At 44.1% G+C, this 21,920-nt stretch overlaps 1 protein-coding gene across 1 annotated transcript in view; it reads left to right on the top strand.

Annotated features, from left to right (window-relative positions):
• Positions 1 to 5,607: 5,607 nt before the first annotated feature.
• The window catches only part of kalrnb (kalirin RhoGEF kinase b), a gene marked incomplete at its 5' end in the record, with an annotated part of 49,779 nt that continues 33,466 nt past the window's right edge, over positions 5,608 to 21,920 (top strand). Inside the window, 19 exons of the mRNA XM_080023835.1 lie at positions 5,608 to 5,673; positions 10,583 to 10,637; positions 10,793 to 10,907; positions 11,555 to 11,747; positions 12,091 to 12,314; positions 12,586 to 12,901; positions 13,718 to 13,840; positions 13,950 to 14,141; positions 14,227 to 14,358; positions 14,582 to 14,716; positions 14,810 to 14,902; positions 15,032 to 15,154; positions 15,903 to 16,019; positions 16,101 to 16,175; positions 16,300 to 16,422; positions 17,370 to 17,422; positions 18,545 to 18,692; positions 19,075 to 19,307; positions 19,769 to 19,866. Coding sequence (XP_079879961.1) covers positions 5,608 to 5,673; positions 10,583 to 10,637; positions 10,793 to 10,907; positions 11,555 to 11,747; positions 12,091 to 12,314; positions 12,586 to 12,901; positions 13,718 to 13,840; positions 13,950 to 14,141; positions 14,227 to 14,358; positions 14,582 to 14,716; positions 14,810 to 14,902; positions 15,032 to 15,154; positions 15,903 to 16,019; positions 16,101 to 16,175; positions 16,300 to 16,422; positions 17,370 to 17,422; positions 18,545 to 18,692; positions 19,075 to 19,307; positions 19,769 to 19,866 — 2,614 coding nt within the window. The remainder of the gene's footprint in view (positions 5,674 to 10,582; positions 10,638 to 10,792; positions 10,908 to 11,554; positions 11,748 to 12,090; positions 12,315 to 12,585; positions 12,902 to 13,717; positions 13,841 to 13,949; positions 14,142 to 14,226; positions 14,359 to 14,581; positions 14,717 to 14,809; positions 14,903 to 15,031; positions 15,155 to 15,902; positions 16,020 to 16,100; positions 16,176 to 16,299; positions 16,423 to 17,369; positions 17,423 to 18,544; positions 18,693 to 19,074; positions 19,308 to 19,768; positions 19,867 to 21,920) is intronic.

The following is a 21,920-nucleotide window of genomic DNA, read 5'->3' as shown; positions in this document are numbered from 1 at the left end:
TTCCAAGGGGACCCAGGATGAGAGTGGCTGCATACCTGTTGCTCGTTGGTTGGTCTAACAAGCAACAGGTAAAAAAACCCACACTCACTCAGGAGAGAGGAGTCCTTGTCATGACACATGTCAATCTGCTCCTGGGCTTATTCCAACTAGCCCACTCTCTACAATAAACTGTGTCTACAACCCCCTCTTATGTGTCCCTGTGCTGGAGGTCCCTAAAACATTACTTGGGTGGCGGGTGGTAGGTGAAACTGGTACAAAAGGCCAGTCGCAGGCCAAATACAGGTGGCGAAAAACAATTCTCCACATTCATTATGACATCGATAAAATGAGACTTCGCATTTATAATTTGGAATTGAGAAATGCAAGCCGTTCCTTTATCTCCGATACCATCGCCAAAACAATAATAATGCACGTTCCCTGTTCGCTAGAGGTGTGGAAATTTCTCGATTTAATATGCATCGCGATATATTTGTGCAGAATTCTGCATCGATGCAGTGACAGAACATAATCGGGAGATTGGAAATATAATAAGGCCTAGATGGAAAAAAAAAACCCGGACCCTACCAATCATTTCCAATTAACAGATTTCATTGCGATTAAAATAACAGCCTACACAAATTGAATTATCTATCGCCATTGTGTTCGGGAAGCTTCGGTGGCGAGGGAGATCAGGTGCAGGACTGGCCTATCAGAAGCCACGCCGCAGGACGTGCTGAGTGACGTCGACCGGGTTGTGCATCGTTCCACCCCCTATGATGTCAGCGAGTTTACGGAAGTACTGACGAGCTTCATTGTTAAGCTAGTGGAAGATCTGGCTCCCATGATTAGGTGCGATACCGTGGGTTGACAAATCCATACAGGATGCACTGAACGCGCGCACCGCCGCTTATGCCGCGTCATGGCTCGTGTCAAGGAACGTGTACAATTACGTCTTACCAACTGAGGAGGGCTGTGAAAGAGGCAAAGCGTCGCTACAGGGAAAGTGTGGAGTCTGACACCGGACGCATGCGGCAAAGATTACGGACTATTACGGACTACAGAGGCAATGTTACCACCACAGTGAATGCTGATGCTTTATGCTTATCCCCCTGGTCAGCACAACAGAACAGAGTTCCGCCGCCAGAGGTGAGCGCATACTCAGCATCTCAGAGCACGATGTGAGGAGGGCTCTGAGCCAGGTGAACACCAGCAAAGCAGCCGGGTCAGGACAGCATCCCCGGACATGTTGTGATGACCTGTGCCACCCTGCTTCCCCAGTGTTCACCATCATATTCAACCTCACCCTGGCGCAGGCCTTGGCACCCATAAAGAGAATTGGGGCTGCGATAATTTGAGATGCATCGAGATGCAACGAGAATCGTTGACAGGTGAATCGGAATTGAATCGAATCGTTCACACGATACAACAACATTCACACCCTATTGTTTGCTACTGTCAACAGGCTAACAAACCCTCCTGTGTCAGTAACCTCCTCAACTTCTATCCATCAGGGCCTGCAATGAATTTGTCTCGTTCACCAACAAAATTCAGAACATTTGACATGCAGTCAATACTGCCATATGATACACAGGATTTGTGCTGTCCCCGTGTCCACTAAAAATCAATTAAAATACCATGACACAATTTGATCCGATCAACCATAAAAACCTGGAGGACATTATACAACATCTGAAATCCTTCTCCTACTGCCTTGATATCCTGCCAGCAGGCTTTTTCAAAAATCTTTTAAATTGCATGGCCTCAGATCTTCTACAAATTGTCAACACGTCTCTTCTCTCAGGTTTCTCCCCACAGGCCCTGAAGACAGCCGTCATCCAGCCGCTCTTAAAGAAGAACAATCTAGACACCTCACTGATGATCAATTACAAGCCTATATCAATCCTCCCGTTTTTAAGTAAAATCATTGAAAAAGCTGTTTTTCAACAGTTGAACAATTTCTTGGCACTACACAACTGTTTTGATGTCTTCCAGTGAGGATTTCGGGTCTTCAATGACATCCATCTAAACACAGACGGTGGCAGAATTTCAGTATTAGTATTACTGGATCTCAGTACTGGATTTGACACGGTTGACCACAACATATTATTAGACAGAGTGGAAAACTGGGTGAGACTTTCTGGCACGGTACTAAACTGGTTTAAATCCTACTTAAAGGACAGGGACTACTTTGTGTTTATAGGTAATTACACATCTGAGCGGACAAAAATAACATGCGGCGTTGCCCAAGGCTCTATTCTGGGGCCTCTTCTGTTTAACATCTACACGCTCCCACTGGTGCAGATTATGGAAAACAACAAAATATGTTACGATAATTACACAGTTGACACAGAAATTTACATAACCATATAACCAGGGGACTATGGTCCAGTACAATCACTGAGCAAGTTCAATGAACAAATCAACGATTGGTTGTGCCAGAATTTTCTCCAGTTCAACAAAAACAAAACTGAAGTAATGTAAGTCATGCACTCAGCTTCAATTGGTCATGTTAAAAAGCACAAACCAAGCCTGAAATCTTGGTGTAGTCATGGACTCGGACCAAAATTTCAACAGCCACATTTAAACAATTACAAAGTCAGCCTACTATCACCTTGAGAGCATATCAAGGATTAAAGGACTTATGTCCCAGCAGAATTTGGAAAAACCTTTCCATGCATTCCATCTTCCATCTTTAGTAGACTAGGCTACTGTAACGGTGTCTTTACAGGTCTCAGGTCGAGTCCTGACTAAGACCGAGAAAGTGAATCATATCACTCCAGTTCTCAGATCTTTACACTGGCTTCCTGTCCATCAAGTGATTGATTTCAGAAGACTGCTGTTGGTTTATAAAGCACAGAATGGTTTAGGGTCAAAATACATTTCTGATCTTCTCCTACGTTGTGAACCACCGAGACCTCTCAGGTTGTCTGGGACAGGTCTGCTTTTTGTCCCCAGAGTCAAAACTAAACATGGAGAAGCAGCGTTCAGTTTTTATGCACCACATATCCGGAACAAACTCGCAGAATACTGCAGGTCTGCTGCAACTCTCACCTCTTTTAAATCAAGGCTGAAGACTTTTCTGATTACCGCTGCCTTCTACGAAACCAAATATTCATTTCTTGCACTGCAGCGTCACATTTACTTGATTTTATCCATTCTATTTCTTAACTTTAAAAGTGTGTTTTTTCTGCACTTTGTTTTGATGCTTCTGATGTTTTATTTAAAGAACTTGAAATTGCCTTGTTGTTGAAATGTGAATACTAGTGGCTTTGTGTGCACTGTATTAAAACGGCCTTGGCCTGTCTGAAACATAATAGGCGCCATTCGGGGAATAGGCTAAATTATTGTTAACAAAGAGTAAAACAACATTTCCCTGATTCATTTCTTGCACTGCACTATTGCACTATAACTTTTATGCATTCTATGTATTCTATGTTTTTACTTTATGCGTTCTATGTCCTTTTATAATGTGTTACTTTACACTTTGTCTTAATGCTTTTCATGTTTTATGTAAAGCACTTTGAATTGCCTTTTTGTTGAAATGTGCTTCACAGATAAACTAACCTTGCCTTGCCTAATTTAATGTAAATGTGATGTAAATTTATTGTAACGTACAGTAATAGTATGTGAATGTTATGTACATTTAATGTAATGTAAATGAAATGTAATCCTACATTATAGTATGTGAATGTAATATAAATGTTATGTAACACAAGTGTATGTCAATGTTATGTAAATGTAATGCAACATAATAGTATGTGAACATTATGAAATGTAATCCTACATTATAGTATGTGAATGTAATCTAAATGTAATGTAACGCAAGCGTATGTCAATGTGATGTAAATGTAATGCAACCTAATAGTATGTGAATGTAATCTATGTAATGTAACGCAACAGTGTGGCAATGTGACGTAAATGTAATGCAACCTAATAGTATGTGAATGTAATCTTTGTAATGTAACGCAATAGAAGAAAGAAGAAAGAAGAAACAGTCTTTATTTGTCACGCAACACACCACACTACAACACATGCTTGCACACACACACACACATGCACATGCTTTGATGGTGGCCGGTGAAATGGTTCATTGGCACTGGCATTGGCACACAATGGTGTGCCAATGTGATGTAAATGTAATGCAACCTAATAGTATGTGAATGTAATCTATGTAATGTAACGCAATAGAAGAAGAAAGAAGAAACAGTCTTTATTTGTCACGCAACACACCACACTACAACACATGCTTGCACACACACACACACATGCACATGCTTTGATGGTGGCCGGTGAAATGGTTCATTGGCACTGGCATTGACATTGGCACAGTGTGCCAATGTGACGTAAAGGTAATGCAACCTAATAGTATGTGAATGTAATCTATGTAATGTAACGCAATAGTGTGCCAATGTGACGTAAATGTAATGCAACCTAATAGTATGTGAATGTAATCTATGTAATGTAACGCAATAGAAGAAAGAAGAAACAGTCTTTATTTGTCACGCAACACACCACACTACAACACATGCTTGCACACACACACACACACACATGCACATGCTTTGATGGTGGCCGGTGAAATGGTTCATTGGCACTGGCATTGACATTGGCACAGTGTGCCAATGTGATGTAAATGTAATGCAACCTAATAGTATGTGAATGTAATCTATGTAATGTAACGCAACAGTGTGCCAATGTGACGTAAAGGTAATGCAACCTAATAGTATGTGAATGTAATCTATGTAATGTAACGCAACAGTGTGCCAATGTGACGTAAATGTAATGCAACCTAATAGTATGTGAATGTAATCTATGTAATGTAACGCAACAGTGTGCCAATGCGACGTAAATGCAATGCAACCTAATAGTATGTGAATGTAATCTATGTAATGTAACGCAACAGTGTGCCAATGTGACGTAAATGTAACGTAACGAGGAATTCACAGGGCTTCGCCGCTGCAGCTGCTGCACGCGCAGTGCAGCGCCCGCGCGCAGCAGCAGCAGCAGCAGCAGCAGCCCTTTAAACCACCGCCCCACTGCGCCTGCGCACGAACACCTCGGCGCAAACGGGGATAAATAAAAAAATAAATAAAAAGCGTTTCCCGTCGAAAGCAGCCGCGCCGCTCCGCGGGGACAACCGGGACCGGGGCCGGGGCGGGCGAGGAGGGGGAGAGGAAGGAGAAGGAGCATCAAGGGGAAGGAGAAACCGACGCAGAACGCGCCGCGCGGGGGGTTGTTTTTTTTTTGTTTTGTTTTTTTTCCGCTCCCGCTCTCAACAATAGGGCGCACGAGGCGGAGGCGGGAGGCGATGTGACGCCGCGCGGCGGCGGCGGCTCCGGCGGCGGCGGCGGCGGCGGCGCGAGCTGCAGCACCAATTATCCAGCTGCACCGGAACGCACGCGCTCGCCAGTCACCGAGAAAAGATGGAGGATCGGCGCACCGACTGCGCGGCGCGGTAACGGAGGACACGCCGAGAGAGAGGGAGAGGGGGGGGCGGGATAGAGAGAGGGGGGGGGGGGGGGGGGGTAGCGGCTGGAAGAGGATAACGGCGGCGCGGAGGAGGAGACGGAGGGGAGGCGCGCGAGCCCCCCGGTGCAGGCGCGTGCAGGGCGGATCTCGCCGGGGAAGATGAATCCTGTGAACGGAGCCGGAGAAGCGGGGCCCGAGCCGGGCCTGGCCACGGCAGGTGCGTGCGTGCGTGCGTACGTGTACGTGTCTGCGTGTGTGCGCGCCCCCAAGGTTGTAGGTGCGATTCTCACGGACTCTTCAAATTTACGACGTCTACCAAACGGCCTTTTGGATGCGATGGAGGTGTGTGTGGGCGCGTTCGTGTGTATGTCAGTGTGTGTGTGTGGGGGGGGGGGGGGGGGGGCTCTAGAGGTGTGTGTGTGTGTGTGTGTGTGTGTGTGTGTGTGTGTGTGTGTGTGAGAGAGTGAGAGAGTGTGTGTGTATGTTTGTGTGTGTGTGTGTGTGTGGGGGGGGGGGGGTCTAGAGGTATGTGCATGTGTGTGACGGACACGGAAGGAAGAAACTGGTAACCATTTACCGGCTCCTAGTGTGTGTGTGTGTAGGGAGGTACGCGGCTCCTAGTGTGTGTGTGTGTGTGTGTGTGTCTGTGTGTCTGTGTGTGTGCAGGGAGGTACGCGTCTATCTATCTATTTATTTATCTATCTACCCCCCCCCTCTCTCTCTCTATTTATCTACCCCCCTCTCTCTATCTCCCTTTCTCTATCTATCCCCTCCCTCCCTCCCTATCTATCTATCTATCTATCTATCTATCTATCTATCTATCTATCTATCTATCTATCTATCTATCTATCTTCTATCTATCTATCTATCTATATGCCTGTTAACAGTGTAAATGAACAGTTTGTGAAGGTGAAATGGAAACAGAAACTATTCAAGGTAATTTCATGTCATTGCTCAGATCTGTAATCAGTAATAGTGATTTCATCCCACCTCAGTGGAAATTTCCCAAAATGATGAATACATTAAAATGAGAATAGTTTGCGAACGTTTCAAACATTTGTGTGCTATGCTGCTGTCACCTTTCAACCAGTCAGAGCAGCCACTGCAGCATCATGTTGTTCTTCCTCATATAAAGGAATTTCTCTGTACATTAATTTTTATATTGTTCCAAAAAACATCTCGACGGCACATCATGGTTAAAAAAAACCTTTTGATACAAGCTGGGTTGTTCCTTTAAAGTAGAAATACTATCGTAATACACTTTACCACCTGCTGGCCTCATTGAAGTAATGCATGTTTGTTGCTGTGTATAGAGCATTGGCTGTAAGCACATACACATGTATACTGTATCATAGACATCATCAGCTCAAACCTTGTATAAGACATAATTTCAGTACCTTCACTCCTGCACTGATGTCAGCCCTTGACTGTTTACGCCCTACGTGCCTAAGTGCTACTTTCTCACATATTTCAATTTAATTCATTTTTTAATCTTGAGCTTGATATTGTCATTTGTCATTTTTACCAAGTCACTTTACCCTCATCTTACTCTTATTACTGTTATTGTTACCTTTATCTCCTTGTTTTTTTTATTATCAATTTTTACTTCACATTGTTGAGACGACACATGGAACATTTCAGCACTGACATGACATATGACACATGATAACCAAATAATAATGACATAATAATAAAAAGGGCAAATAAAACATTTATTTGAATCCCAGATTGTTAGAATCTGAAAGACCAGGAAATGGACTCTGTATGAATTATAATAAACTAACAACCAAGAACAACATATCAATTTGTCTTTTAGGGGTTATATTTCATACAGGGGGATTAGCTGTCTATATATGTCTTTAATGACAAATTAGGTCAATTCCAAAATCTGTATTTTGTATTAAGTGGAGTAATCGTCTTTCCCCTCTCCACTGGGGTTACTATATACATACATTAAAATACAAATAATTTCCCCCAGAGGGATTACTAAGGTATGCTCCAAAATTTTAAGAAAATAAATCATAGTTACAGCCTTCATATGAAAAGACATGAAAAGATTATTGATATTGATGTTCATGTTTTGAAGAGATATAATTCAAGGGGAAAAACAAAAAAATGATGTCATATATCCCCACCCAGCACCCTAAACTGTATTTTTCCGACGCCTATGGAGCGATGGAGTGGACGTTGGGTGAAAACTAAGCAGATGAGCTAGCAGCTATAGCTAGCCTGGCATCGCAGATCAAAGAACTCGAGTATTGAGGTGGACACTTGTGCCGTCAGAAGGAATTTAAATTCCATAGCAAGAGAAGGAAAACGTGAAGGTGTTTTATGTAGGGACTCACCCAGGTTTATCTCTCCGCTACCAGCAACACAAGAGTTACGTGGATCAAATTCTGTGACATTAATACAATAATCATACCAGTCTTATACCAGGAAGGTATGGGTATAATTTGGTCTTTTTTTTATGTGATGATTATTCTCATTTGTGACATAATCAGTTGATTTCTACACCGCGATCTTGTGTATTAAGATTAAAACTTGTGTGTGTATACACACACACACACACACACACACACACACACACACACACACATCTGTCAAGATGGCTGTGTGATGAAAACACCTTAACACGAAAGCATCCACCTTTATCCCCTTCATTCATAAAAAAATACTAGGAACCAGTAACATTATCAATGTAAAATGATAAACGAGTGTTGTGGACTGATACTGTGATCCAGGGATGCCACTGGGAATTCTGGGCCCCATGACAGGAACTCACAGTGGGCCCCCAACTGTCCAAAACGACACCACTATCTGACACCAAACCTCTGCTTTTGGCTGTCTTACCAATGGTCTTACGGCCTTCAGATCATTCACACTGGCTGCCTGTCAGTAAACTGTGGATATACACAGGCATTATACAATGAAAGGATTCCATATTTAGGGAACAGCATGAAGCCTTTTTTTTCCACAATCGCCCTTTTTTCCCTAGAGTCCTATGGGTTAAAGGATTTCCGAACACACTGCCTCCATCTGCTTTTCTGGTGGAGCAGAGCTCTTTGAGGAACCTCAGAAAACGGCTCAACTTTTTCAGGTGCTTTATTTACTGACAGTAAGTCCTCTGGTTAATCCAGGATGTATAATAGGGATGGATGCTGCCGCCGCATTACGAGGTAACTGAGGACAGCAGACTGAATACAAGGGTCGGGTGCAAAATATGGAAAATATAATAACATTTATGAAGGAGCTAATAAGGAGTAAAGCCAACCTTTGCCTTCAGAACATGTTCAATCATTCCTATAGTCCTAAACTGCGTCAAGTGGGATGTTGCAGCATTCTGCGAGAAGAAAAGCCTCTTGTTCTTTGAGGGATGAAGGAGATGGAAATCTACCTCACATTTTGTTAAGTGGTGTTGTCTGGGGGCGTTACCAGGTGGTGGTTGAGGTGGAACCAAATACCGGTGGAGATGGGTGGAGGTGGAGCGTATACTGGTGCTTTCCTACAGTCCTGACCTGTGTGTAATGAGATGTTGCTCCACTCTTCTAGAAGAAAACCCGCCAGTTCTTTGAGAAATGACGTGGAAATCGACTTCCCACTCCTCTCTCCAGAACTTCCCATACAGGGTCAGTGATGTTCCGATCACATGGTTTTTGGAGGCGATGGTAGGAGGTTTATTACATCCTGGTGTTCAGGAAAACAAAACAAATCTGGAAATATTTTACTTGAGTGTATGAAGGCATTATTGTCCTGGAACAAGGGAACATCATGAGGGAACAGTGCTGGCACCATAAGGTTCACCTGGTCTTGTTAGATGGCCTGATAGTCCTTGGCCATCACACGACGACAGGGAGAAATAACTGGACTCAATGACTCCCCCAAGATGGCTGCCCAAACCATTCCAGATCCTCACCTTCTTCAACAGACGTTGTGGGTTGGAGGCATCCTTTGGCTTTCTCCAAACGTTGGGTGACTCATCATGTTTCTTTGTGCTCCTAATCCCAAGTTGCTTTGAAAACTCATGTATCAGAGTGCTGATTAGCAGACCTCATTTATAGCCGACGCATAGTGCTGATTGCAATCAGCCTAATATGACTCACCACTGCAGAATTGTGATTTAGTTTCTTCAACGGTAAACTCCTATTTCGTGTGGTGTTAACGCATCCAACTGGTCGAGATAAGGAACTGGAGCTGAAACTGGTGGAGTTGGGCGGAGGTGGCAGCTGATTCTGGTGGAGGTGGAGCTGATACTATTAGAGATGGGCGGAGATGGAATTAAACTGATCTCCTCTCACCAGCTTTATAAAAGCATTTATATACTGTATGATATTAATGGCTTGGAAATCATTATTATCTCAGAAGCATCCACAACATATCTAGAGAGAGAGCTAGTGTGTGTGTGTGTGTGTGTGTGTGTGTGTGTGTGTGTGTGTGTGTGTGTGTGTGTGTGTGTGTGTGTGTGTGTGTGTGTGTGTGTGTGTGTGTGTGTGTGTGTGTGTGTGTGTGTGCGTGTGTTGGGCCAACAGTGTAATCCAGCTGCTGCAGATGGCCTGTTAACATAATCTGATGTTGCTTTAATCTACCGACACACGCACGCGCACACACACACACACACACACACACACACACACACACACACACATACACACACACACACACACACACTGAGTGGCAACATCACTATGTAGTGACAAGCTCTTTTGCCAGATTCAGGGCAATTTGTTGGACTTTATCTCTGGAAACAATCTGCTTGATATCAGGCCAATCTGCATCGGAGAGCCACCAGCCAATCAGAGACTAAACAAATGGGTGAGGTGACAAACCAAACTGTTTTAGAGACAATGGAGGAAGTTGCAATGCTGTGAACATGCCCAGGAATCCTGATTATATATAAAATATTTGATCCATCTATCTATCTATCTATCTATCTATCTATCTATCTATCTATCCATCTATCTATCCATCTATCTATCCATCTATCCATCTATCCATCTATCTATCTATCTATCTATCCATCCTGATGCTTCCTCCACCAGATGGCCTATGGGAAATGTAATTTTCTTCCAGAAACACTACTACAGAGATGTCTAACTTCCTCTCTCTCTCGCTCTCTTTCTCTCTCTCTCTTTAAGAGGTGAAAGCTGTTGACGTTCTTACTGTGCTGAGAGAGAAAGTAGCCTTCGTTTCAGGTAAACACACACACGCACACACACACTGCTATCCAATTTAGCATCGGAATCCTAGTTTAGCATCAGCATCCCAGCTTAGCATTGGTATCCTCACTTAGCATCGCTATCCTATCTTGTTATGAATGGGTTGCTGTTTTGTTTCTGGAATGTTCCAGGTGGAAGGGATAAAAGGGGCGGGCCTATCCTCACGTTTCCTGCCAGGACCAATCACGATCGAGTGAAACAGGAAGACCTAAGCCGATTGGTCACCTACCTGTCCACCATACCGAGGTACATTGTGTCTAACTTCCTGTCTCCCCTGTCAAACTTCATGTTTAACTTCCTATCTAATGTCCTGTCTTTCCTGTCTTACTTCCTGTCTAATCGTCTGTCTAACTTCACATCTACCCTCCCATCCCACTTCCCGCCTAACAGCCCATCCATCCCCCTGTCAAACTTCCTGTCTACAGTCTAAATACCCATCAAACCTCCCACCTAATCGGCTGTCTAACCCCCTGTCTAACCTGCCTCACTCCCTGTCTAACCTCAATTCAAACCATCTGTCTTGCTTCCAGTCCAACCCCTTGTCTAACCGCCGGTGCAACTTCCCATTAAACACTCTGTCTAACTACCTGTCTAATCTCCCGTCTATCATCCTGTCTAACTTCCTGTCAAACTTCCCGCCTAACCTCCCATCTAACCCCCTGTCTAACTTCCCGTATAACTTCTTGTCTAACCTACTGTCTGACTTCCTGTCTAAATTCCTGCATCTCGCTCTGAGTAAAGATGTTCGAGCTTGAGGCTTCGTGGTGATTGTGGACATACAAGGCTCTAACTTCGTGTCTAACTTCCGTTGTAATTTCCCACCTAACTTCCTGTCTAACTTCTGTTCTGGCGTCCCGTCTAATCCCCTGTCTAATTTCCTGTCTCTCTCTCAGTGAAGATGTCCGAGCCAGGGGCTTCACGGTGGTCGTGGACATGCGAGGCTCTAAGTGGGAGAGTGTGAAGCCTTTGCTCCGGACGCTGCAGGAATCCTTCTCCTCCCATATCCACACAGCACTGCTCATCAAACCCGACACCTTCTGGCAGAAACACAAGACCAACCTGGGCAGCGCCAAGCTCAGCTTTGAGGTATGCACCGTAAAGTGCATCTACAAAGTGAAAAAAACAAAACATTTTGCATTTTGCATTGAAAACCACTACAAATCAAAACTAGGTGGGTGCTATTTCTGATTGGATGTCTAGGATGTCACTCTGTGATACAGGAAGTTGTGTGGTTGTGTGTTAATGTCTACTTTCAGTTGGATTTCTATCATTTTTTTATGTTTAACACCAGATTGTATTCTCTCTTGGGATGATGGATAATCTGACTGTCTGTTTGAATGAGTTCCTGTTTGCCTGACTGGCTTCCTGCCTGTCCATCAGTCTAAATTACTTCTGGTCTGCCTGACTGTCTTTCTATCTGTCTCTTCAGACAAGCCTGGTGTCGGTAGAGGGTTTGTCTCGCCTGGTCGATCCCTCTCAACTGACCTCTGACCTCGGTGGTTCACTAGAGTACGACCATGTTGAGTGGACGGAGCTCCGCCTGGGCCTGGAGGAGTTTTCAGGGGCTGCCATGCAGCTGCTCTCCCAGCTGGAGCAGCTGGAGGCTGGGCTGGCCCGCATACCGGAGCCCCAGGGTGTGGAGGAGGCCCGCAAGTAAGATCCAAGGATCGAGTGAAATATGAAAAGGGTTATATGTGTAAACTGGAGATATACATGTATGTAAACTGAAGATATACTCTATGTCAGCTCAAGATACTGTATATGTGGGATAGAGATATACAGGTATGTAAACTAAAGATATACTGTACAGAATGTAGGCTAGGTAGGCTAGATGTAGGCTAGACTATATGTACAGTGTGTGTGAAATGCCACAGAACTGTAGATGGAGGATAGATCTGCCATCTTCTGCTTTTTCTGTCTTCAGACTTCTAGAAGAACACGGACGAATTCGTACCACCGTTGCCACGGCGCCCATCGATGCTCTGGACCGTGAGGGGCGAAGCTTGTTGCAGAGGATGCGTCTAGGTCCAAATCACAGTGACAACTCAGGTGATGCGAGCGGTAACCATGGCAGCTGGCTGTCGGGTGGGGCCGACTTCCAGAGTGTGGCCCCCAAAGTGTCGTCGCTCCTGGACCGACTTCAGGGAGCCCGAGGTCACTTCCTGCAGAGCTGGAACGACAGGAAGTTACACCTGGACCAAGCGCTGCAGTTGCACCTTTTCCAACAGGACGCTGACAAGGTAGGGTGGGGGTGAGATGCTTCAACTCTGTCTCATCAACAAAACTACTTGCTGTTAACAACTATCCTTTTTAACCTCCTTTTAAAAGGTTTCATGACTTCCGAAAAGTAAGTGGTCTTAGTGGTCTTATCCTTAGTTCCAACAAAAGAGTCATTGCTTCCTACCTAGAAGGATTCTTGCTTCCTACCTACAAGATTTCTTTCTTACTGTTTGGAAGCGTCCTTGCTTCCTACCAAAAAGAATCCTTGCTACCAACCTGGAAGTGTCCTTGCTTTCTACCTAGCAAAGAGGTAGAAAGTGTCCTTCCTTCCGATCTAGAAGCCTCTTGCATTTTACCTGACGCATCCTTGCTTCCTATTTAGAAGAATCCTTGCTTCCTACCTTCAGGCAACCTTGCTTCCTATCTAGAAGTGTCCTTCCCTCTGATCTAGGAGCATTCTTGCATTTTACCTGAAGCATCCTTGCTTCCTATTTAGAAGATTCCATGCTTTCTACAAAGAAGTATCCTTGCTTCCTGCCCAAAAGAGTCCTTGCTTCCTATCGAGAAACATTCTTTCTTCCTGCCTAGAAGCGTCCTTGCTTCCTGCCTAGAAGCATCCTTCCTTCCTACCTAGAAGTGTCCTGGCTTCCAACCTAGAAGTGTTCTTGTTTCCATCTGAGAAGTGTTCTTGAGAAGATGAATGTAGTGTAGAAACTTTAAATCTGTCTGAATTCCTACTGTATTTGAATCTTCTATCTCTCTTTCTCTCTCTCTCTCTCTCTCTCTCTCTCTCTCTCTCTCTCTCTCTCGCTCTCTCTCTGCCTCTCTCTCACTAGATGTCAGAGTGGATCGCCCACAGTAAGGAGTTGTTTGTACAGAGTCTGTGCGACGTCGGTCTGAACCTCCATCATGCCCTCGACCTGCAGACCCAACACCAACACTTTACCGCCAACTGCATGGTACTGCAAAAATACCATATTATAATAGTACTTAGAAAATACTATATAGTGCTGGCACTTAGAAAATACTACTGCATGCTACAACGGATTTGTTGATGTGTATTTTCAGAACGGAAGTGGTAACGTGGACAGTGTGGTCAGCGTAGCTGCGAGGCTAGCTGAAGGTGGTCACTACGGAGCCGAGCGTATCGCCATGGTGTCGTCACGGTTACAGGAGGAATGGAAGTCGTTGACATCTGCGCTGGAAGAGCGTAGCAACACGCTAGCGATGTCAACGGGCTTCCACCAGGGGGCAGAGCAGGTACTATCTCTCAATCTGTCTGTGTCTCTGTTTGTCTGTCTGTATCTGTCTCGCTCTCACTGTCTGTCTCTCGCTCTCTCTTCAGTTTTTGGAGAGAGTGGCAGGGTGGGTGGAAAACTGTGATGTCAGCTCATTGCAATCAGCGATAACAGACCTACAGAATTCCATCCAGAAACACCAAGAGCTGTATGAAGATGTTTCATCTTCTTACACACAGGTCTGTCCGTCTGTCCACCTGTCTGTACGTGTTTTTCTGCCTGTCTGTCGAGTAGAATGAATAGAATTCTATTCATTTAAATAGAACTCTAGAAATAATCAAAAAGAACAAATACGAAAACAGTAATGAGTTAATTCTGGGTGTGGTTAGTTTTTGTACTGCACTAATTCAATTTCTTTGTGTGTGTGTGTGTGTGTGTGTGTGTGTGCGTGCGTGCGTGCAGGTCAGTCAGAGCGGTAAAGCCTTGTTGGACATCCTCCAGCGTGGTTCATCGACAGAATCTGACAAATCGCTGAACAAGCCTGACTTCACTACTGCCACGCACGGAATCATGGGAGTTTTACATGATGTTATGGAGGTAAATCCTTTCTCTCTGAATGTCTCACTGTATTCCTGTATATATGACTGTCTGACTGACTGTACCATAATACTCCCTGTCTCACTGTTCTAGGCTCACCATGAGGTCGAAGCCGCATTTCAGCATCGGAAGCTCCGCCTCCATCAGCGACTTCAGCTGTCTGTCTTTCAGCAGGATGTGAGACAGGTATACAATGTCTACCACTACTGTAGGTGTTATAGTGAAGTCTCTCTCTTTCTCTCTCTCTCTCTCTCTCTCTCTCTCTCTTTCTCTTTCTCTCTCTCACACACTGTCTGTCTATGTCTCTACCACTAGGTGTTAGACTGGATAGAACAACATGGTGAAGTATTTCTGAACAAACACTCAGGTGTTGGAAAGTCTTTGCACAGGGCTCGTGCACTGCAGAAACGCCACGATGACTTCCAGCAAGTGGCACAGGTAACACACACACATTGAATCCAGTCTAGTTTATAAAAAAGTATTTCATTGTCTAAAATCTGGTTTAGAAAAGCCTCAAATATTTTGAAACAGCATGCTAATTCATCCATTCACTGACATGATGCTGTTAAATGGAGCACAAACAGAGTGGGTGGGAGCATGGATGTATGGAAGGATGGATGGGTAGATTGATGGGTGGATGGGTTTATTATTGTATGGAGATATGGATGGGAGGATGCTTGGATAGATGATGAATGAGTTGATGGAAGGATGGATGGATGGGTGGATGAAGGGGTGAATGCATCAATCTTCTAAAGTGTCTTGACTCTTGAACTGATGGGTGGATGGATCAGTTAGTGGATGGATGGAAGGATGAGTGGATGGGTGGGAGGTTGGAAGGATGGATTGATTGATTGATGGACAGATAAAGGGATGGGTGGATGGATGGGTGAATTGGTAGATAAATGGATTGGTGATTTTATTGGATTTTAATACTTAAATATTATCAAAGTTTGGTCAAATATAAATCAGAATGAAGTCATTCTAAGGAAGAAATCAAAGCTTGATCTTGAGGGCATCTTTCATGCTTTCATCACTGTTGTGACATTTGAAGATTTAAAAACAGTTTTTGAGAAAATATTGACCTGGATTCGAAACAATATAAGTATAGTAAACGTACATGGAACTACAAGTACATATAATGCTGCTTAGTTTGAGATAATCCACATTGTGTGTGTGTATGTTACAGAACACGTATACTAATGCAGAAAAGCTACTGGAAGCAGCAAACCAGTTAGCCCAGTCTGGAGAGTGTGAGGAAAGAGAAATTTACCAGTCTGCCGGAGAACTGGAGAGACGAATGCAGGTAAGGCCTGTGTGTGTGTGTGTGTGTGTGTCACAAAGATAGTAGAGTACATATACTTCATATGGATGTTTTGTGTTTTAGGCCTTCATTCAGCGAGTGGAGCAGAGAAAAGTACTTCTGGACCTGGCTGTATCCTTCTATACACACACCAAGGAGGTAATATGTACACACACACACACACATACACACACAAAATCTTATACACAAACAAAAGTCCATCTACACAGACTAAGGAGATGACACACACCAAACACTCACCTTGTGTGTTTGGCGTTGTTAGCTTTCGGCCTGGATGGAGGGTTTGCAGAAGCAGATGGCCACTGAAGTCTGGGTCTGTCCAGACACCGTGGAGGCTCTTCAGGCCCTGATCAGCCAGCAGCAACAGCAGCAGGCTAACACGCAGGTAAGTAAACCCACTATAACATTACTATATCCCTAACCCTACTATACTATATACTCATCCCTATTACAGTATATCCCTATTAGAACCCTACAGTACCTACAGCTTCAGCCCTACCCTCACTGTACCTAAGCCTACTAACCCCAACCCTGCCGAATCCATACTATAACCCTACTATAACTTTATCTACTGCTACAGTCCTACCCTGACCCTACCGAAGCTTACTATAACCCTGCTACGTACCTACTCCCTACTGCATGTACAGTTACATTTTACATTTAGTCATTTAGCAGACGCTTTTATCCAAAGCGACTTACAATTATTCAAACACCGACGGACGCAGCCATCAGGAGCAATTAGGGATTAAGTGTCTTGCTCAAGGACACTACAGCATGCTAGCAGGAGGAGCCTGGGATCGAACCAGCAACCTTTAGATCACTAGACCACCAGCTCTACCGCCTGAGCTACCATCCCCATGTGTACAGTATAACCCTTCCTACAGATACCGTCCTATCCTTACCAACCTAACCCTACTAAAACTCGAGCTACAGCTATAGTCCTACCCTGACCATACTTACACCTACTCTAACCCTAACCCTACTGAATCCCTACTATAACCCTACCTACAGCTACAGTCATATCCTGGCCTTATTGAAGCCTACTATAAACCTGCTACAACCCAAACCCTACTATAACTGTACCTACAGCTATTTTCCTATCCTTACCCTACCTGACTCTACTATATCCCTACTATACAGTAACTCCACTGAGAACTACAGACCTTCTCTGACCCTACCTAAGCCTACAATAACCCCGACACCTACAGCTATCATTCTGTCTTTACCCTACTGAAACCTACTATAACCCTCACCATACTACAACCCTACCATAATGTTACCGACTCTACCTAACCCTTCCAGAATTCTGAGTTTTCCTGTTCTGATTTCCAGGAAGCTTCACTCAGTGTCATCCGTGAAGGAGAGGACCTCATCCTCCAGTTAAGGTACACAAACACTTAAATACATTGAATAAACATCCATACACACAGATATACACACATACACTTCATCATGCTGGCAACAATCATGCTGATGACTTGTAGTTCAGTAGTTCTTGATAGCGCTCCATCCAGCAGTTGTTAATCTGTCTATCTTTGTAGTCCTACAGCTTTTTTGTCCATCTTTGGAGCGTACAGGGTGGCATTATAAAAGCCTGCCAGCTGTTGGATTTCCAGGGCCCTTTCAGTCCACCAGGTGTTCTTGAGTTCCCTCACTGTGCTGGAACTAAATCTTGGAATTAGCCTCTCTTTTAGCCTTACATTTGGTGTCATTCTGCCAGGCGCAAAAGGCAAACAAATCCTAGTCTTTTCTGGTCTTGTGCCCTCGGATGGTCTCACAGAAGTTGAGAATATTTGGTTTGAGCAGATCCCAGTGTTCTCTGGCGTCCTCTGGATAGTCCTGTGGTAGATTTTGTTCCAGCAAAGTCTGAAGCCGTGGGGTCTCACGGGCTGTCAGTGTTCAACCTGGTCTGCTTCTTCTGAATCTTCATTTTCGGCATTAGTTTGATAGATGGGTGGTCAAGAGCACTTGTTGATATCCACTGAAGAAGCAGCTGATAAACTGGTTCTTGATGGGGAATCCAACACCATGGATCCTTGGTTCATCAGCCGCCTTACCTTTCCAGAAGAAGGTGCATCCCAACTTTTCTCCTCCTCTCTCCTCCCACTCCCCCTTGTCTGCCAGACAGGTTTCAGAGAGAGCGCATAGTCCCTTCTGGCATTTCCTCAATGGTTTTCCTATGATTTCCCCATTTCCCTCCCAGGTCAAGCACATCCATCAGGGTTCCCACATTCCAGGCTTCAAAATTCATTTTATTTTTCTTCTGACCGCATATTTTCTCGTCCACCTTCCTATGGCCCCTCCCCCTACTGGGGTGAGCAGAGCGGATGGACTGCTCAGACATGGATGCATCAGCCAAAATGCTTCATCTTCCTCGGTCCAAAGTGCAAGTGAATCTGACATCTTTTGTTTGTGGATGTCTGTGTTTGTGTGTGTTTGGGTTCTTATCCGAGTGCTGTTAATCTCACGTGTGTGTGTGTGCGTGCATGCGTGTGTGTCTTTTTTAGGCCTCAGGGCAGCTCAGTGGCTCATGTAGAGTCAGTGCTCCAGCAGTTGGAAGAGTCTCAACTGCAGCTGGAGGAACTTTTCCACCAGAGAAAGATCCGACTAGATGTTTATCTACAGCTACGGATCCTGCAGCAGTGTACACTAGAGGTATCCGTCTGTCTTACTGTATTTTATTTATAGATACTTACTTTCATTATCTACATCTATCTAGTTTGCTGTGACACTTATCTCAATATAAAAATAATATTAACTTCTATTAGATACCATTTAGTGGCTGTGAGTCCCCCCATACTGCCGTGTTTCAGTAGACCGTTATTGACTTTATATAATTTCATATTCAGAAGGTTAATTACTAAATCAGTGCAGCAGTAAAGGGAGGGCATTCAGACAAATTTAGAGAAAGGCGGATGTTAAGTTAATCTAATATCGGTTGATTAATAAATAAATGATATCCATTCAAAACAGCATTATATGAGAAACAATAACGATAATCACAATAATGTTTTGAGTATGTTCCTGTGTGACCTAGGTAACAGGGGAAATGGATGCATGGAAACAAGAACTTCAGAAGCAAGCTCAGGACTTCTCTGCTGAAAAGCTAGCACAGACGCGGCTAGCGGATGCTAACCCGGACAAACTGCAGTCGCGGATGGCAGACGCTAACCAGGACAAGCAAGCCCAGGACAAGCTGGCGCTGGCCCAGTCGCGGCTAGTCGAGGCTAGCCAGGAGGGGCTAACATTAGCACAGCAACGCATCCACAGGTAAACAATGGGGCACCTCTTCCCTTAGATTAAATCTTTTTTGAAAAATAAATGCAAAATATAATCTTGACGGTAATTATGACGATCAAATTGACTGTTTTGTAATTGATCTATCAGATTGTATATATCAGATTATATTTGAACAGAATAGTGAATAGGTGTGATGGAGATGAATTTACTACACAATGTTATGCTCTGACACCACCATGTGGTTGTCAGGTTACATTATTTTATTTTATATATTACGGAAAATGTTTAATTATATGTTTGGTGTCATGTAATCTGTCTGTCATGTAATCTATGACTCAATCAGTTATTTTAGGGCTATAATGAGTCAATGACATATCGATTCTCCAATGTTTTATTCTTGACAAATAACCAGGGGAAATAGTGATGTGCTCATTTTTTAACAGATAATATTTTATTATATTTGATTGATTGATTGATTGATTAATTGGCAGGCATATGGAACGCCGACTAGCCATCAACAACATGATCTATGAGCTGATCCAGCAGGGTCACGACCTTCAGCAATACATCAACGAGGTCAAAGCTTCCGGTAAAAATCACTGCTACTACTACTTTTTTTGTTTCTTTTTTTAGCCTGTGCTGTCAGCATGGTGGGCATACAGCACAGAGTATTTGTATGCCATTGCATCGAGGAAAGAGTTGGTCTGCAAATGGGAGTTCAACTTCTCAACTCGCAATGCCACCCTTTATTCGTTCTTTAATCATCAAGAATTGCTGCAGTAACTCTTTCCTGTGAACAACCTGTAGGATGACAAGAGCACAACTTTTTGCTGTACAGAACCGCCACCAACCCCCCTTTTTGGTGAACTATCTTACCATGTTTTGGTCTATAAACAACTAATCACGACTCCAAGAAGGGGAGAATCACCATGGGTCAGACATAAAACCAAACAGCATGTAAATGGAAAAACATAAACATAACATGTTGTCATCTGAAACATCAGATGACAACATGTATCGAAAAAACAGAGTTAATTAAGTCCAGGAAAACTGGAACAGCAATTTGGCACGTGGCCTCTTCCTGTCATAGTTATGGTAGTAAATGAGGGAGGGAAGGAGAGGGATGTAACCAGGAGGGTGTTGCTTGTGTGTTCAAAGCAGGTGGTGTGTGTGTGTGTGTGTGTGTGTGTGTGTGTGTGTGTGTGTGTGTGTGTGTGTGTGTGTGTGTGCGTGCGTGCGTGCGAAGTGCGTGCGTGCGTGCGTGCGAAGTGTCCACCGGTAAGTGTACGGGTCTTGTCGCAATTGGTTCTGGTGTAGCGCCTCCAAGCAGGGGGAAAACTGGGTTCCGCACCAAAAACATGCTTTTGAAATAGAAATCTGCATGAATTGTATGGTATTGCGATTAATTGTAATTTATTATTTGAATAGTTTGACAGCCCTTTAATATACATATAACATTTCAAGGCCTAGACCTTGTACCAGATGAGGAAGCTGATTGTTATAACAATAATAATAAATATAGCTGCAGGCAGCAATGCACAGGGTCCAGGTTAGTCGCAGCAATTGCACCAATGTGACAAGCCAGCAAAAAATGTAAGGAAGTGTAACTAGCATATTACTACACAACAGAAGCCGGAAGCTCCCCTTTTACCACAGATAATATGTTCACTTACTCAAACTGTTGTGAACATTTCACAGCTTCACAGCATCATTTCCTACTGACATTAGAATTTGACACGAGTTCCCGTGAAACGCAGTATCACTTCCCGCTGTCTCTCGTCTCGACCTGATACAAGCTTGGAGCGCTTCCTTAATTTTTGATTGTGTCGGCAAGAGCACACACCTTTTGTTTACACACGCCTCACCACTTTGCTCGGCGCAGATCCAGCACAAAGCAACCAGTACACACCAATGGAGTTTAGAGCACAGTGGGTCCCATGTCTTCTTCCCTTTCCACGTCCAGACGTACGTCGCTATGCAGCGAGCTAAACACTCTCCCAATAAGTACCCAGAGACAGGAGCTCACTTTTGGTATCTTTAATAGAAGGGTGTAAACAGTGGAACAGTACAGAAATGTGCAGATTCCAGATTGCAAATGTAAATAATCTGCTCATACGTTGACATAGCTCCTACACTGTATGCATACACAAATAACATAAATAGACTCACAGATTGTGCTTTCTCAAGGGCAATGATGAGACCGATGGAAAGAGACTTTAGTCCGAGTCTGAGGCGTGATCAGATTGATTGCGTGTGTTTCTGTCTGGCTATCTTATATGCCTGTGTCCCGATGTCATACTATCATCACAATGCTTTGATGTCACGGCACAGACTGGGGGGGGGCGGAACACTCCCCGCCTTGGAGCAGAACACTCCCCGCCTGCCATCTGTAAGATGTCAAACCACTAGGATTGACCTTGGGGAGTCATGCTTCACAGTCCCTTGCTTTATAGTTTCTTGTCAGAAGAAGGACAACCTCCGCGATGGGCCTAAGGAACAGCTTTGCTGCACCGTCCTTGCTTATCTTTACCTCGATCTTCCTCAGCTTCCCGTTGTCGCTGGCAAAAACCCTTGTGACGAGTCCAAGGGGCAAGTCGTTCCTCTCACCGAGGAACGACTACCGCGGTATTCCCATTTCAACCG

The sequence above is a fragment of the Zeus faber genome (assembly GCF_960531495.2).
Source record: "Zeus faber genome assembly, chromosome: 2".
In the NCBI taxonomy this organism is placed as follows: domain Eukaryota; kingdom Metazoa; phylum Chordata; class Actinopteri; order Zeiformes; family Zeidae; genus Zeus; species Zeus faber.
Note: the sequence above shows the minus strand (reverse complement) of the source record. Positions and strands in the feature narration are given on the sequence as shown.